This window comes from Daphnia pulicaria, chromosome 12 (genome assembly GCF_021234035.1).
Source record: "Daphnia pulicaria isolate SC F1-1A chromosome 12, SC_F0-13Bv2, whole genome shotgun sequence".
Lineage (NCBI taxonomy): Eukaryota > Metazoa > Arthropoda > Branchiopoda > Diplostraca > Daphniidae > Daphnia > Daphnia pulicaria.
The window spans coordinates 2,174,942-2,190,717 of NC_060924.1; the positions used below are offsets into that span (position 1 = coordinate 2,174,942).

At 38.7% G+C, this 15,776-nt stretch overlaps 5 protein-coding genes and 4 non-coding genes across 9 annotated transcripts in view; 1 reads left to right on the top strand and 8 right to left on the bottom strand.

The window, feature by feature from the left end:
* The window catches only part of LOC124316136 (sporulation-specific protein 15-like), a 610,960-nt gene that overhangs the window by 64,186 nt on the left and 530,998 nt on the right, over positions 1-15,776 (bottom strand). The window lies entirely within an intron of this gene.
* Trnae-cuc lies at positions 522-593 on the bottom strand. Its single transcript has one exon. It is a non-coding gene; the product is annotated as a tRNA-Glu (tRNA).
* Positions 743-814, bottom strand: Trnae-cuc. Its single transcript has one exon. It is a non-coding gene; the product is annotated as a tRNA-Glu (tRNA).
* Trnae-cuc lies at positions 931-1,002 on the bottom strand. Its single transcript has one exon. It is a non-coding gene; the product is annotated as a tRNA-Glu (tRNA).
* Positions 1,132-1,203, bottom strand: Trnae-cuc. The gene has a single exon. It is a non-coding gene; the product is annotated as a tRNA-Glu (tRNA).
* On the top strand, positions 1,766-2,994 carry LOC124316509. The gene is made up of 3 exons (XM_046782500.1): positions 1,766-2,269; positions 2,340-2,538; positions 2,603-2,994. The coding sequence occupies exons 1-3, from the start codon at positions 1,925-1,927 to the stop codon at positions 2,791-2,793; spliced, it is 735 nt and encodes a 244-aa protein (XP_046638456.1). The 5' UTR covers positions 1,766-1,924; the 3' UTR covers positions 2,794-2,994.
* On the bottom strand, positions 2,902-5,276 carry LOC124316313. Its single transcript, XM_046782180.1, has 6 exons — positions 4,864-5,276; positions 4,674-4,805; positions 4,456-4,610; positions 4,010-4,115; positions 3,584-3,937; positions 2,902-3,525 (listed from the first exon to the last, which is right to left on the bottom strand). Exons 1-6 carry the CDS (start codon positions 5,069-5,071, stop codon positions 3,131-3,133), a joined length of 1,350 nt encoding a protein of 449 aa, XP_046638136.1. The 5' UTR covers positions 5,072-5,276; the 3' UTR covers positions 2,902-3,130.
* On the bottom strand, positions 5,524-7,682 carry LOC124316377 (glucose-6-phosphatase 2-like). The gene is made up of 6 exons (XM_046782288.1): positions 7,145-7,682; positions 6,910-7,074; positions 6,633-6,851; positions 6,421-6,551; positions 6,081-6,351; positions 5,524-6,008 (listed from the first exon to the last, which is right to left on the bottom strand). The coding sequence occupies exons 1-6, from the start codon at positions 7,222-7,224 to the stop codon at positions 5,771-5,773; spliced, it is 1,104 nt and encodes a 367-aa protein (XP_046638244.1). The 5' UTR covers positions 7,225-7,682; the 3' UTR covers positions 5,524-5,770.
* LOC124316351 lies at positions 10,849-13,207 on the bottom strand. Its single transcript, XM_046782247.1, has 2 exons — positions 11,956-13,207; positions 10,849-11,560 (listed from the first exon to the last, which is right to left on the bottom strand). The coding sequence occupies exons 1-2, from the start codon at positions 12,659-12,661 to the stop codon at positions 11,076-11,078; spliced, it is 1,191 nt and encodes a 396-aa protein (XP_046638203.1). The 5' UTR covers positions 12,662-13,207; the 3' UTR covers positions 10,849-11,075.

Sequence of the window (15,776 nt, forward strand, 5' to 3'; positions counted from 1 at the left end):
GTCATAACACTTATCACTACACGGCCAAGTTCATTTTCCCTACATAGATGTTGATATCTTTCTCGGAATCGATTATCACACGTGTGTCAGTGGGAAATCTCGATGTAATTTGCGTTTCTAATCAAATTAAGTCGACCAAATATGCAAACAATAAACTAACGAGATACACCAGAACACAACAATTATTCAGACGAACTTTTGGGCGGCCAAAAAACAACTGTATTGTTGAGGAAGACACAAAACATTTGCATCTACATTGTCCGGTTGTATGTTGATGACGTCCGAAGTGGCGCGCACTGAACTGTAGACGAAAAAGTTTTGAAATGACCGAGATGCACTCTAACGCCCAACAAACAAACTACATACCCTATGAATTAGATTGCGCAGGTAGGATGTAAGGGAGGAGCTTAGCTTATCAAATAATAGATAAAAATTGCAAAATACGAGGAAAAAAAGGGAACGGGGAAATATACTGCTGTTCACAATCAATTTTTGAGGTTTTTGATTGAAAATAAAATAGATTCCCATACCGGGAATTGAACCCGGGCCTCCCGGGTGAGAGCCGGGTATCCTAACCACTAGACAATATGGGATATGTCAATTTCTGTGATAGACTAGACGAAATACTTTGAGAGTTGTTCTATTTCTATGAATACTGAAATGAAGCTGGGGAGGGGGAGAGTGGAGGGGGGGGGGGAGGGGTAAGTGTTGAAGAAAAGGATGGGATTGGAAATAAAATGGTTTCCCATACCGGGAATTGAACCCGGGCCTCCCGGGTGAGAGCCGGGTATCCTAACCACTAGACAATATGGGATGTACCAAATAGTGTCTAAGACTAAACTACTTCAGAAGTATATTCCAAAACAGAAGTATAATACAGGTTTTGCGAAGAAATAGAAAAAAGATATGGACGATTCAGAAATAAAAGGTTTCCCATACCGGGAATTGAACCCGGGCCTCCCGGGTGAGAGCCGGGTATCCTAACCACTAGACAATATGGGATGTGATGTTCCCTGCGCTAGACTAGATCAAATAGTTTGAGAGTGTTCTATTTCTATAAATACTGAAACGAAGCCGGGGGGGGGGGGGGGGCAAGGTTTAAAGAAATGGATGAATTGGAAATAAAATGGATTCCCATACCGGGAATTGAACCCGGGCCTCCCGGGTGAGAGCCGGGTATCCTAACCACTAGACAATATGGGATGTATTTCACATTCCAATTGCTATGGTTTAATCTATAAAACTAAGTCTTTGAAAGCTTATTTAAGAACTGGGTAACTTTTAAATACTGTGTGAATGTCTTAAACACCCCTTAAAAGTGTAAATCACTTTCTTACTCTACAACATATTTAGGATTTTGTAAATAATGTACACTCATATTTAAATGCTACACCCACTAGCTAATTTGTGTACACTACCTGTGACATGAGAAAATCGGTGAAAGTCGGTAGTGTAGCTGTGTAAGGCAAGCCAAAGACGACTTCTTTGGTTTAACAAAAGTAATCACATTCACATTGTCATCGCAGAAAACACCACATCACGATCACACGCACCAATTTGGTTACTTAATTAGTTACACAGTAAATTTGAATTCATATTTAACGGCTACACAGCAAAATAAAACTAATGCGAACAGTGCAAAAAAGCACTTCAAAGTGCGTCTCAAATGTCAAAATCAAAACATAAACACGCGACAGTCCGCGCCATCTGCTTCTACAAATGACAAGCCACATAGGTGGCGCTAACCCTAAAATAGGTGGCGCTAACCTCACAACTTTTCAAAACATTTTCAACAGTGCAGAAGTTCAATTAACTTTTCACTTTTCAGTCACTATTTTGTCAAATTATTTCGATAAATACGAATTTAACAAGTGTATAGTGGCTTAGATATTTGCGGGATGTTAGTTTTGTGATAGTTTTCAATATGTTTGAATTCTTGAGTCTTATTTTCCTTATATCTGTGGTTTCTTGCGTTGGTGGAGCTAGTATTAGCCAAGCTGTCCCTTCTTCTTTCTCGAACGAGCAACAAATTATTAAGTCTCACACGATTTCAGACTTGGTTTCAAGTGCATGGAAAGACTTTCATTCGAGTATGAATAAGACATGGCAAAGGGTAAAATTGATGGCCGGAATGCAAGAAACAAATGGGACTATACAAGACCTTCAAGACAGCATGGGCCAGGACTCACCACAGGTTACTACTGAAAAAACAACTACTCATCTAGAACTACAAGTCTATTCTGCTGAATTCACCAACAACAAAACAACAGTAAATTAGGTTTTACCCTTTCTAATAAACGCACTGATAATAAAGAACCTTACATTGGCTATTGCTGCAGAATGACTCTTTTCTAACCAACACAGAAGTGACTACTGATGAAACCAAGAGCAACAATGATGAGTGTGAAGAGCAAAGTTGTTTGACTTGGAGAGTTTTGAAAATTCTAGGCACTGCTGTTGGTGTTGGCTTTATTGTCAGCATTTTTTCCCCAGTTTTGTTCTACTTCATAATATTAAACATTGGATACCTATGCTATGGTAAATATCACTCATTTATAATGTATAAATTGAGGATTTGTAATTTATTTTTTTTATCTTCAAGGAATCACATTTCTGGCCTTAGCACTTTCATGTAAAGCTGATAAAGGAAGCCAGATTGGTCAAAAACTTTTAACAGCATGTCAAGAAATAGGTGGCTCCTCTTTACAAAATATGTTTTTTCCCTTTCCCATTTTTCTTTCTTGGCTGGGATCTGCAAGCATTATTGGATGGCTTGTTTGGCCTTATTTCTGAAAAGGGGCTTTACAAAATTATTGTGTACAATTTTACCTTGATAAGTTTATTTATACCCACAACCTGCATTCTTTATTATTTCCATTTAGACAGATCTGTGATTCTGTGTTGTAATCCCACAAATTTCATTTATTCATTGTCATTCACTCGTTTCCGTGAAATGCCTTGTTTTAAGCGGCAAATAAAGCAAGGGAAACCATGCTAGAACAAACATAAATACTTGAAACGCAAAACATTATGTAACATTGAGAAAACTGGATGGGATAACGTGAGATCAACGAAACAGGGGTTGATGATATTTACATAAACAAGCGGGAAATAACGTGTCACAAACATTTCACGAAGATTGACCATTCACCGATACACAAGACCATAAATTACGGGTATTCTCTTCCAATTGTGCTCTGAGGCTACTTATTTTTTCTTTGGCTAATTCAAGTTCTCGCTTTAAAGAATTCACGTCGCTGCTACGAACCTCCAAAACGAGTGATTTCTGTTCTAATTCTGATCTCAAGATTGCTACTTGGGCGCAAGTTGGACATTGAGCTTCATCGGGAAGAATAAAGTCACACATGCTGTCAGTCTTACAAGCGGACGAGGGTAATTCCTTTCGGTGGATGGCTACTTCGTAGACAGAATCGCAGCTTTCAGTATCTGATAGTTCCAATGTGTTTTGCATAGGAGATTCGGCCTGAAATAGCACGATAGATGATTCCGAAAGATTTTCAGCAACTAGAAACATACAATTGATTAATTCTTATCTCAATTTTAATGCTTTTATTGTTACTACCATTTGAATGAAGTGTTTGGCAATAGTCGTGATCCATGTAGATGTGATGCCGCTTTTCTTGTACTGTGGGTTTTGCGCAATAGTCATGGTCATTTGTCGTACTATTTGAGACGAAAAGGGAGTATTCTTCGTGAACAGGACACGTGACCTGTTGAAGGGGTGAAGCTAGATTTTCGACTGGCAATATAACCATCGGTCGACGGTTACTTTCTCCATTCTGCTGTGAAATCCTTGTGCCCATTCCACCATTTTGACATGCAACCCTTTTCACAGGCAGTGTTGGTGTAGGGTCATTAAAGTTTAGCAATCGAGCCACATTGGAATTTTCAGTTTCTCCAAGTTTGATCACCTTTCCTAGATTCAAAATAAATCAATTGACACAATTAGAAGGAATATCTAGACTCCAGCCAATTAAAGAATAATTACCATAGCGAACTTGCGATGAGTTTTTAACAGGTTGTTTATGCATCCAAAAGACATCAAGCTGATTCTCATTCACAATTTCAATCTTTTCCGCTGGTTTAAATATACCCTGTTCAGAACATAATTTGGTTAATTTTCATGCCAATGTGAACTATGCTCCTTGTAGGAAAAACATAACTTGGACTTGCTAAAAAGATCATAACACGAGCATACAGCTATGTAACGCGATTTAGTGACTTTTCCCTTATCATCGTTATTTTTTAAAAAAGAAAATATAAGCAAAGGCAACATTGTTGACTATTGAAGAACAAATTTTAAATAATTATAAGATCTAGTGTCTAAAATTAATAAAATGCATACTACAAGACACATTTTCGTGTTGGTAGCGTTAGTAGCGACTCATTCAAAAAGGAACGAAACATGTTTAGACTATGTAATCATATACTTACAGGCATTTGGTGGTTACTCTCCTTTCTTGCAACTTCTTTTGAAGAGAGACTATTTTGAACCAAAGAAGCAATTTTGCTGGAACCTGAGACAGATGATGGTTGCAAATCAACTTGAGTGATGCTGTTTCCCTTTATCAAAAAATCCATTTTCTTGGCTAAAACCAACAAATAAATGCTCACTGTGATCAAAGCATCTGCAAATTTTCATGAGAACATGCCTTTCATAGATTGGAATTTCTTTCTTCTATTGTAACGATCAAGTGCAGATTTGGAGACCAAATTTTTAGAGCCAATGTTTTGTGTTGGGGCCCAGTCGGGGTTAGACTCCTCTATATAATATGATGGTTTTCCTAGAAGATGAAAGAACAAGGTAAACAAAGAGAAAACATTACACTAACATTATCATACCTGAAATAAAATGAGCGTCACACACTCCACCATTTGGCATTTCTTCATCAGATATGTTCAGGTGTTTCAACCATAGCACTCGCCTTCTAGATGTGATGTCTTCATCATATTTTCTAACTCTGGGGATACTGTAAATCTTTACTGGATTGTCTTTATCAGTTGTTGATTTTCTGCTACAGCCTTGGACAACACAACGCCCGCGCCCCATGCTGGTTACCAAAAATATAAATCGTTATGGCTTGATACCAATTAAGATGAACTCATAATCTTGTTCACTATAAAGTAAACATTTTAATGTTCTATGCCATTGTAATATCTGGGTAAAAAAAAATTGAATTTTAATTAGTTTTAGCAGGTTTTAGGTAGAGACAGAGACAGTGACAGACGAATACTTTCAACAGGGAGCAGACGAAAAGATAGACGACACCACAACATACAGGAAACAGCTGACATGCTACTTCCGTATTAATGCGGATTTGTTTTTTTTTCAAATCAGCGCAGAATTTTTGCGATTAAGATACTGAAAAAAATATTTAGAAATAATTGAGCCATAAAAAAATATGTTATCAAAATTCTTTAAATGTTTTATGTGATCTCAAATTTTCTAATTTCTAGATCACCCCGAAAATCGGCGATAAAAGTTGGACAGAACACAGAAACTAAAACGAATTTGTCTATTTATTTAAAAAAAATTGCACACTATAAATGTTACCTATCAAACACTAAAACCAACAATAACAAAGAAAAACAAGTCATAACAATTTGTTTTTATGCCATTCGTCGACTCGATGATTGAGTGAAAATAAAAATTAGCTTTAATATGCCACACGGAAACCTTATTCACCTCATGCTAATCAACTGACGAAAAAATTGAAAATAAATTGGGCAAAATGTTTTTTGAAGACGTTCACGCGGATTTTTCTTTGCGGCCACCGCAAACCATGACCACGTAAGGTGCCAAGGCAATAACGGTGTAAGGAAATGCTATGTTCAAAAAGAATTCAAAAGTGTAAAAAAAAGTTTCATTTGTTTTGGGGATGGCGACGTGAGCCAGATCGGTTGCGTAACCCAAAGCGAGTCCTAACACGACGTTGGCAAAGATCTGAAATCTACTAAAGTTTGTTCTATCCGTGGCGACGAAAAATCTGTTGAAACCGGATGAATAAAAATGATTAATTGGATTATTAAGAAACACCAAGGCCAAATTTTTAATTTACCGGGAAGTCAAACCGAGACCAAGGCCGAAAGCGGCCCCGCTGTATCTCATCAAACTGTAAAACGGCATAGTGTCGATGTGGATGTTTTCAACTTTGTCACACCATTTCAAAGCTTCGCTGATTGACCACGAAGGATCGCCTCCAGTCAGCAACAGGAAGGAATAAGTGCCGAGTGCGCTGGCCATGATGACGGACGACACTAGAATCCATCGAACGCGACCGAAATTGATCCATTCGGTCGATCCGAATGCTAATTTGGCCATGCAAATTCCTGACACCACACACAATCGCCATGAGTTTCAAATCCGACTTTAATCAATATTTGATTAAATTGACTTACCCAAAAATAAACCGAGAAAACACTGATGAGGAAAATGAGCCGCGATGTATAATCTCGAAAAGATCACGAGTGCTTGGATGATGACATAAATACCCCAAAGCAATTGTTTGCTCTCCATTTTCAATTTGGCGCTACATTCAAAATTCAAAATCACCATAATACTTTCGTCACTCAAAACGTAACATGATTATAGAATGGGTTGCCAAGGTTACCTCATGTTGGAAGGGTCAACAACGTGCTCGACGATTGCGTGAATAATGACATACCAGGCTGCCGACATGGCCATCGAATGTCCCGAAGGCATTCCCGGACCAGTTTCGCAAGTGGAACTGTATTGGTGAATCTCCGCAATTTTGTGCGGATGCAAATCCGCTTTGTGGGTCTCTTCCATCTCGTGGACCCACCAATAAGGACGCTCGCCATGCATCAACCTGCGTAGTTCAATTAGTCATTTAGATTATTTTTTAAAAAGTTATGTAACAAATTTACCATTTGAGAATTTGATTGAGCCATTCGACGACGATAATAGTCCCCAAAACTTGGATGCCAACAACCCACTGGAGGGCGAACAAAATCGGAAAATAAATGGTGAAAACATATTTGGGGTCGAAGACTAATGAAACGTCGATGAAGAATGTTTCGCCGTTCGGAAACCTGTTTATGAATAAAAGTGAATAAAAGATAATTGACATTGAATAGCCTCCATCTTTGCGGATATACTTACGTGGACTGTAACGCACTTATTAAATCCACACCGAGTTCGTAAACAGTTTCCGACCAGGTAAACGATTCTTCATCGGCCATTTCGCTATTAGACGGAGAGAAACGGATATGTTTGTTTGCCAACAAACAGATCACGAATGGGACTGGTCTTGATAATCCCGTGTAAAAAGGCCTACGTAATACTTTCTCCTGCTCCGGCGGGACAACCTTGACGACGGGTTGCCTTGAATCGACTGCCCGCAGCCAAGTTACTGCACGCCATTGACACGCATCGATGTCTTCAGTGTTGTTGCCATTCTCACATTTCTGGTAGCAACGAACTGAACTTTGATACTTTTCGTCCGCAAGAGCGTGAACCCTTTTTTTGAGTACGTTTAGTTACGTAATGATGATTCGAATTTCCGTTTTGGGCATCGTGCATGGCTGTTCTTCTATGAATAATTCTTCTTGAGACATTTTTCTAAAGACGTTTTGATGTGGTAGGTTTTTAGTGTCAATAAGTACGGGCGAAAGCCGGTAGATTTCAGCTGCTTGTGTGCGTGAATTTCACAACCACCGATCCCCCGCCACCAGCTGATCACGTGACGGATCCGTTTGAAACCTTGAATCGACACAGACGAGTTTCCGCGTTACACGCACGACCCATAGACGAAATATTTTTATTCTTCTTCTTAACTTTGAAATAAAACGTCTAGCGTTTCTACACAGTTGTGGGGTGAGTGGCCTTGATATTCTTCTGTGGGCGTGGTGAGTTCAAATTTGGCTCGTTGTGTATATCAAGTGCATTTATTTAATTCGATCCGCCTTTTAACTGGAATCGAGCAGATAATTAGATTGGCTGCTGATAAATTATATCAGGGATTGTTTTTTAAAAGAATTTTTACTTTTTAATATTGGTTGTATGCTGGCCAACTTACATTGATGGGCTTCAAGTTCAATTTTGGCGAGGCCACAAGTTAGTTGATAGAATAGTCCCGCGGGCAGTTTTTTTCTTTTACGTCTTCATGGGACTGTTGTCGAGTGACTTCTCAGCGCTTGCTCTTGTACCCAAATTTGGAATCTGGCGATAAAACCAAGAAAAATATGGATAAAAAATTCAACTTACACATTTACATATTTTTTGGAAATCACAAACGAGTCGTTGCTTGAGTTCAACTGATGTTAATTTTCTGCAGTTTCCTGTACATTCTTGAGTCAATTTCTTCTCAATTCTTGAGTCCTGTACAAATTGAGTCAAGAGTTATGCAAACATTTACATTCAAGATTGAAATTTGCGAGTGAATATGTTGATTTCCAAGAGCAGTAATTAGGGAGCGAGTTCAATATTACTTTGAATACCCATCTAATCATCATATTTTTTTTTACTTGTGACCTATAGTATTACCATGGAAACATCAGACTTATGATTGACAAAAGAGTCGACCAACCTTTAAAGAGTAGATATACGTCTGATTTTAAAATGAGTGCTATCCAAATATGAGGAATATGCTTTATACAGTCGCCTTCAAGTCGGGATGCACCAGTAGGACATAAGTGACAGTACATAAACAGAAATAGATGCTAGTAAAGGTGTAGAAACCGAAATTATGACAGGACGTAAACAGACGTGTCAAAGCTCAAAGGCGGCTCGGACTTGAAGTCGATCGATTTTCGAGCGCCCCGGCATATCCGCAAGGGAAAACATTCAGGGTCGAACAGGTCGATATACAGCGGTAGCCCAGCAGTCGGGTTTAATTTCCTCTACCGTATGATAACAAACGGGTGTTCAGGAAATCCAGAGTCGCAGAGTGAATGCTTTCTTAAGCTATACACGTTCTACAAATGAGTTATTTAATGAACCCTAATAACTGACTCAACAAAAACGGCCAAGGGAAAACATTTCTAATCAACGGTGAGCATAGCTCAGGAATAATCGTACTCCGTAACGATTTAAAATCAACGCCCCCAAATAGTCAAATTTATGGAAGAACAGCGACATAATTTTCCTACCTGGGAATACAGCCAGGCGAGATAGGAGAAATGGGATCCTTGCGAATAGGACCTACGCCCACACTTGGCACGGGTTTACACGAGGGCACAGGGGATTTTTAAAGGGGAAGAAGAGAGGCATAATAACTCGATCGACATCGATAGGTTCTCCAATCAAGAGGGATGCTGTGTATCTAAATAAAAAATGTGTTATTACGAAAATTTTGTACAGAAACAACAAGGAAGTTGAAAATAACAGTGGATAAACATATTGTTAATAAACAGAAGAATTTAAGGTTTCCATGTAATACACTGCCTTTGTGCAAGTTAAATGGATCATTAAAATCTCTAGCAGGTTGCAGGAATAAAAGTAACACACATAGTTTTCCTAGCTTTATGATACTGTGATTTTTTTGCTGAAGAAACGTCAATATCAGCACCAGAAAAACTTTTGTATCTCATAGTTATGATGGCTAGCTCAGGCCTCAAATCTGCACAAAGGAGAAGGTTACGGTGCAAACATTCTGACATACATCAACAGGGGGCTTACATGATAAATGCTAGTTAGGAACTAACATTTGACCAAATTAGAACAGGTTTAATAACTCTTATAATTAATCTCCCATACAATTATTCTATTTGTATTCTTATTAGATTTATTTACCCGCCAAACAGCAAGGAGTGGAGAGCATGGAGAGAGCCTCGACAGCAGAGTTCACACGAGTCGACGACCACATTTTTGTAATTTTTTTTTGTTACCCTATTTTTCGTGCAGCCACTTGTAAGTTTTCAAAAAAGTGGTCATTCCGTTTCCTTTTTCTTTATCTTATAATTCGTCTCTCTTTCGAAACTTAACGAAGCAAAACGAAAGCAGCAGACGACACTAATCTTCTAAAAATGTCATTCTTAATCTTAAGATATCGATAGAAATTAATTAAAATCGTCCCTCCCCTTAATAAATAATAGGATAGGCCTTTCTGTCAACAAGCTTTTGTTATTAGGCAATATAATATAGTGCGAGCTCTTTCTGAATCTTGTATACATAATTACATATCTTCATCGCTTGAGGAACCTGCAGAGAGTCTTAAAAGCCGTTGCTTTTGTATACACATAGCGCAGACGGCTAAAATAGCTAGGCTAATACTCTGAAAAATAAACTGTTACATTTGCTTTGTCAAAAGTAGTCAAAAGTTATTGAAATAGCCATAGGCACATAGCTATGTATACTTGCCGTAAACAGCTTTTGCTCTTTGGTTTTTTTCCTATCCAGCGTCTAGCTCAGATCGATCCTTTCTTGCACAATGTTTGTAACGTTAAGGGCTACATATAAGAATCCACGAAATAAGTATAGCCTACATCTTATTATTTGGAGATATTCTGTTTCCATGGGCAACTCAACGAATGTCATGTTGGACGTTTTGAGATCCCAAAAAGTCCTTGTTATTAGGTAAGATTTTACTACAACTTTGATTCTTTTGAAAACTTTGGTGCTTTACGACTTATACATATGAGAGGAAGTTAAACTAACTGTGTAAGCTGTGCTATGTTATTAATTGGCAGAAACTTTGCATAGCTGGAAAAGTTTTCTGATGTGACTATATATTTTATTAATATATTTTCTGATAATATTTTAGGGTCGTGTTAGTTCGTGTGGAGTGGGATGGATGTATTTTTTTTACAATAAAAAAAAATAGGTAGGAAATAAGTCAAAATGAAATAAGTTTAGGGGAAACGAAATACAGCGAAAGAAACGGAATTATTTGTATTCCTGGAACGCAAACGAATATAATATACACAGGAGAATGATGAAACCGGTAAACGAAAAGACTGAACATTGTCTGTTGCTGATCTTTTTTTTTTTTACAGATGGGAATTTGTAAAATGCACAAATCAATATAGCCATGAGCAATGACTCAGGGGAAATTAAAAAAAAAAAATGGACTACTAAAAGTAAGCCTACAGGTTTAATTCGCGTTTGTTTGAATCCCAATATGCAATACCTTCATTAGTTTCCTTAGAATGTGAATGACCGCTCGACGGAATTCGGAGCTGGTTGACATGTACATGATCGGATTATAGATGCTGTGGAGCATGAACAAGTTCCACAAATGACCGTGGATATTGATAGCCGTGTACGCGCAGTCGGATTCGAGCCGGACACACCAGTAGAGGGTCATGACGTTACATGACACGGGAAAAGTGCACAGCCAAAACGGCAAAATGTTGACGGACATGTTGAGAGCGGCTCGGACTTCAAGTCGATTGACTTTCGAGCGCATTGGCATCCAAGGAAAACACTCGGCGTCGAGCTGGTCGATGTACGAAGTCATTTGAGCATCTCCGAAACATGGCCGAATCGCGTTTTCATTAAAAGTAACGGGAGGATTCTCAGGAAATGTGATGACGACTCTCTCAGCTCCTGCTGGTGCTGACGTTTCTTCTCCTCGTCCTATGAATAAATGAAAAAATAAGATTAGGTCTTCTTTTATATAACCATAGGCTAATAATGCTAAAGGCGACGAGCTTTACCTGTAAGAAAAAATTACAACTTTTAAACTTTTCCATTAGATATGCGTTTTGACGTAAGCAGTCAAGAGTAGATGAAAGCATGATTATGAACAGCTATATACAGCCAAAAACTTTACCAGAGTATATTATAAGCTTCTTATTTTATTTATCATTAAACGCCATTGACGTTAGTATATACCGAAAGTTTGTTAAAGAGTGACAATGACGTGAAACCTTTAACAAAAAGAATATCTAAATTTGACAAGAGAGCAACTGATGTGATGCCAAACCAATTTTTGTTTTTTAAAGAATAAATTTAGTAGCGACTAGTTGTACCATAATTGGCGCTGGACTGTCGGTTAGACGAGTGATTGACAAATTTGACTGTGACGGATTCCTGGCGATAGTTTGGCATATAGTGTTGAATGAGGCTCTTTGATTTGACGAAGATTTTCAAGTGAAGGATGACGCAAACGATGCCCAGGAACAAATCCCAAGCCAAGACCCAATGCAAATGAGCCAAATGGAGGGTGCAAGTGTAAACGGACAAGTATCCCGTCCAAAACGGAATGGTAGTAATTACGAATGTCAGGAAAGAAGCTAACGCGATCAACACAAGAACTCCGCAATTGGTGACGCTTTCCTTGTACCACTCGTAGCGGGCGATGGCCAAGTAGCGATCCAGGGTGGCCATCGAGTGGTAGATCAACAGGACGGAATAGTCGACGGAAGCCAGTACGACGAAAGGTTGGCAGGCCAAGCGATCCTGATTGATGACGACGATCATCTCGAGTGCACACTGAATCAGAAAGATGCATTCGAAGAAAGAAATGGCAGCCCAGAAGCTGTGGCGAGGGTATCGAAGTTGCCGGGACAGGCTGACGACCAGAAGAACGACGCCGTTCAACAACAATCCGATAATGATGAGCGACGACTGGAATATTCTTTGAGAGAAAGTGAACCCCTGCGACAAAATGGGGAAATCCATCAGGATTTCCCAGTGCGACAGTGTCACATTTTGCGCGGATGTCGCGTCATCCATTCTGCTGTTAACCAAGTCTGAGCAGCGACTAAATTTTCTACATTCACGCCTTCAACATATTTCAGAATGGGACTATACGGTATGCGGATGGAGTGTCCTCGCATGCGCCGCAGTATGGCCGCAGCATCCGAACAAATCATACATACCTAATGATCAAATCATTTAAAATCACATATATATGGTTATTAGAGCATTGATTACAAGTTTAACTAGCAAAACTACTCTTTTGCAGCTCAGCAAAACGTAACTATAATCTTTGCTGGTTCAAATAAAATCCTATATCACACACGTCACCTCAGACGCCAAATCTAATGAAATTGTACCAAGAACACGGATCGCGCAATTTCCTAGTAAACGCAATAAGCCGAGATGCGTAGCCCACTCCATTTCATAAATATTCCGTAATTGAATGTGTCCACTATCATCTAATTTGAGTGATATCATACAGTTTAACGAAGAACTCAAGTAACATCACAATTTTAGTTAAGAAGTAATGCTGATGGCTTTTGAGTGGAGATGTAATGAAAAACTTGGCTTGTCAATGTTTGGTAAGTTGGAAAAACAGAGGTTTAAGACGGTATAAGATAATTTCACGAAGAGTTTAGGATATCTTATTGAACGATAAAGTAAAATCAGTCGGGGATTTGTAAGTGAGCAGCTTAATAACCATGACGATATAAATTTCATATCGTAAAGACGGTATAGTTATAGTATGAAATCCCGCGTTAAAGAAACATTACTTTTGATTGGAATGGTCGCTGTAAACGTGTAATATTGTATAATACCATCGTAGGTATTCTGTAGGGATTGGATATAACGGGGAATAATCTATCCTTTCACTAAACTGAAGATTTAAAGCATTTTGCATTTTATTTTGCATTTCATCATTTGCATTTCAAAATCCGGTGTGACGGCAGGTCCCTCTTAGTCATGAAATGTTCTCGTTGCACTTTGTTTGAAGTGTTTAAAGTTAAAATATTTCTAAATTCGATTGTTTACCCACAGACGAGTTGTGAGGTACAAAAGCGGACCTGATCTGCAGTCGTTCTACAAATGAGATTTTTAATGAACCCTGACTAAGTCAACAAGAAACGCCAAGAGAAAACAGAGCTGAGGAATAATCGTATTCCTTACCATGTAAAGATTTTCAATCAACGTCACCAAATAAAAAATAGTCAAAATGGAAGAATAGAGATACTTCAGAGATTTTTCCTACCTTTAAAGCCTGAGATATTCGGCCAGGCATCCACAAGTGCTCCGCTGAAAAGTTGAATCCACCAGGCTCCCTTACATTCTCCTTGCGTCCTCATGAATACACCCACACACAGCACGTGGGTGTACACGAGGAAAAAAGAGATTTTAGAAAGGGGAAGAAGAGATCCGTAACGCGGTCGATAGATTTCCAATGAAACGGGATGCTGTTTGTCTAAATGTAAAATACAAAATGGGTTGTGAAAAATATTGACAGAAACAACAAGCTAGTAAGGAAAATTAGGCAGTGGGTAATCGATCAAATAAGGGGGAAAAAGATAACAATGGAGAACTTTTGGTGAGTAAGGGTGGGAAGGCGATTAAAAGAAGGTAGAATACTAAACTAGTTGAGTTAATCAAACCCCTTTGACATATATAAGTCACCTCAAGCAGTGAATAATTGGCGATGATGGACATATCACTTGCAGGTGGGCCAAACTGTAGGAATAAAAGGGTTAGCGAGTGCGCCAAAACATTGCTCGGTTATCAACAGTTGGTTCCAAATTAGACCGAAAGATGAACGACGAATGCACTCCAACGCAATATTAGAAACATTCTTCAATATCTCCCGGCGCCAAATCCTCTGCGAAACTGCGCACAAAATGCCCCCCAACCTGCGCAAGATTATCCACAGTCTATAGCCTATATAATAATGCGTCAGACGACTGTGTGTGCATTACAGTTTTCGATTCGCCAGAGTTATAGGTCCTAATTGAAACACACCCGAGAAATTTCTAAGAAAGACCGTCAGCTTATTTCGACTTACTTAATCCAATACGATGGGTGTACAGTTTTTTACGTATTGAATCGTATTCGTATATTGGACGGCCGGTGAATGGTTTCCAGCCTGGGCCAGCTGCAACCTGTTGTGACCATCTTTACCAGTGCGATTCCAGATTTCGTACATAATGGCAGCGCATATATATGAGCGACTATTCAATTGCGCATGGAAACAGAAATGGACTGGCATTCTGCGTCAGTGTTCCCTTTATTAAATAATAATTAGAATTAATTATTTGGTTATTGCAATAGTATAATGTCCTTTTTATATACCATTAAATCTGAGCGATGGCATTCGTCCGACAACGACCGCTCGCTCAATTGATGATGGAATTGACTTCCTTCCTGCTGGACAGGATCCAAAACGGTGCCGACTGTTTGATTCAACCAGTGTCCAACTAGGAATGAAACGTAAGGAGCGATCTGCGCATCTGTTGCAAGATTTCATCATATTTCACATTTTTAATTTTCTTAACTTTGAAATAAAACGTCTAGTGTTTCTACACAGTTGTGGGGTGAGTGACCGTGATATTCTTCGGTGGGCGTGGTGAGTTCAAATTTGGCTCGTTATGCATCTAGTACATTTATATAATTCAATCTTCCTTTTGAACTGGAATCGAACAGATAATTAGACTGGTTGCTGATAGATTATATCAGGGAATGTTTTTCAAAAGAATTTTGACTTTTCAATATTGATTAGAGGCTGGCCAACTTACATTGATGGGCTTCAAGTTCTATTTTGGCGAGGCCACAAGCGGCCAGAAGTTAGTTGATAGAATAGTCCCGCGGGAAGTTTTTTCTTTTACGTTTTCATGGGACTGTTGTCGAGTGACTTCTCAGCGGTTGCTCTTGTACCCAAATTTGGAACCTGGCGATAAAACCAAGAAAAATATGGATAAAAAATTCAACTTACACATTTACATATTTTTTGGAAATCACAAACGAGTCGTTGCTTGATTTAGTTTTTTAACTGATATAATTTTTCTGCAGGTTTCCTGTACCTTTTTTTTAAATGAAGAGTTACGCAAGTAGTATTAATATTAGAATGAATGTTTAAATTGATATCCAAGAGCAGAAATTAATG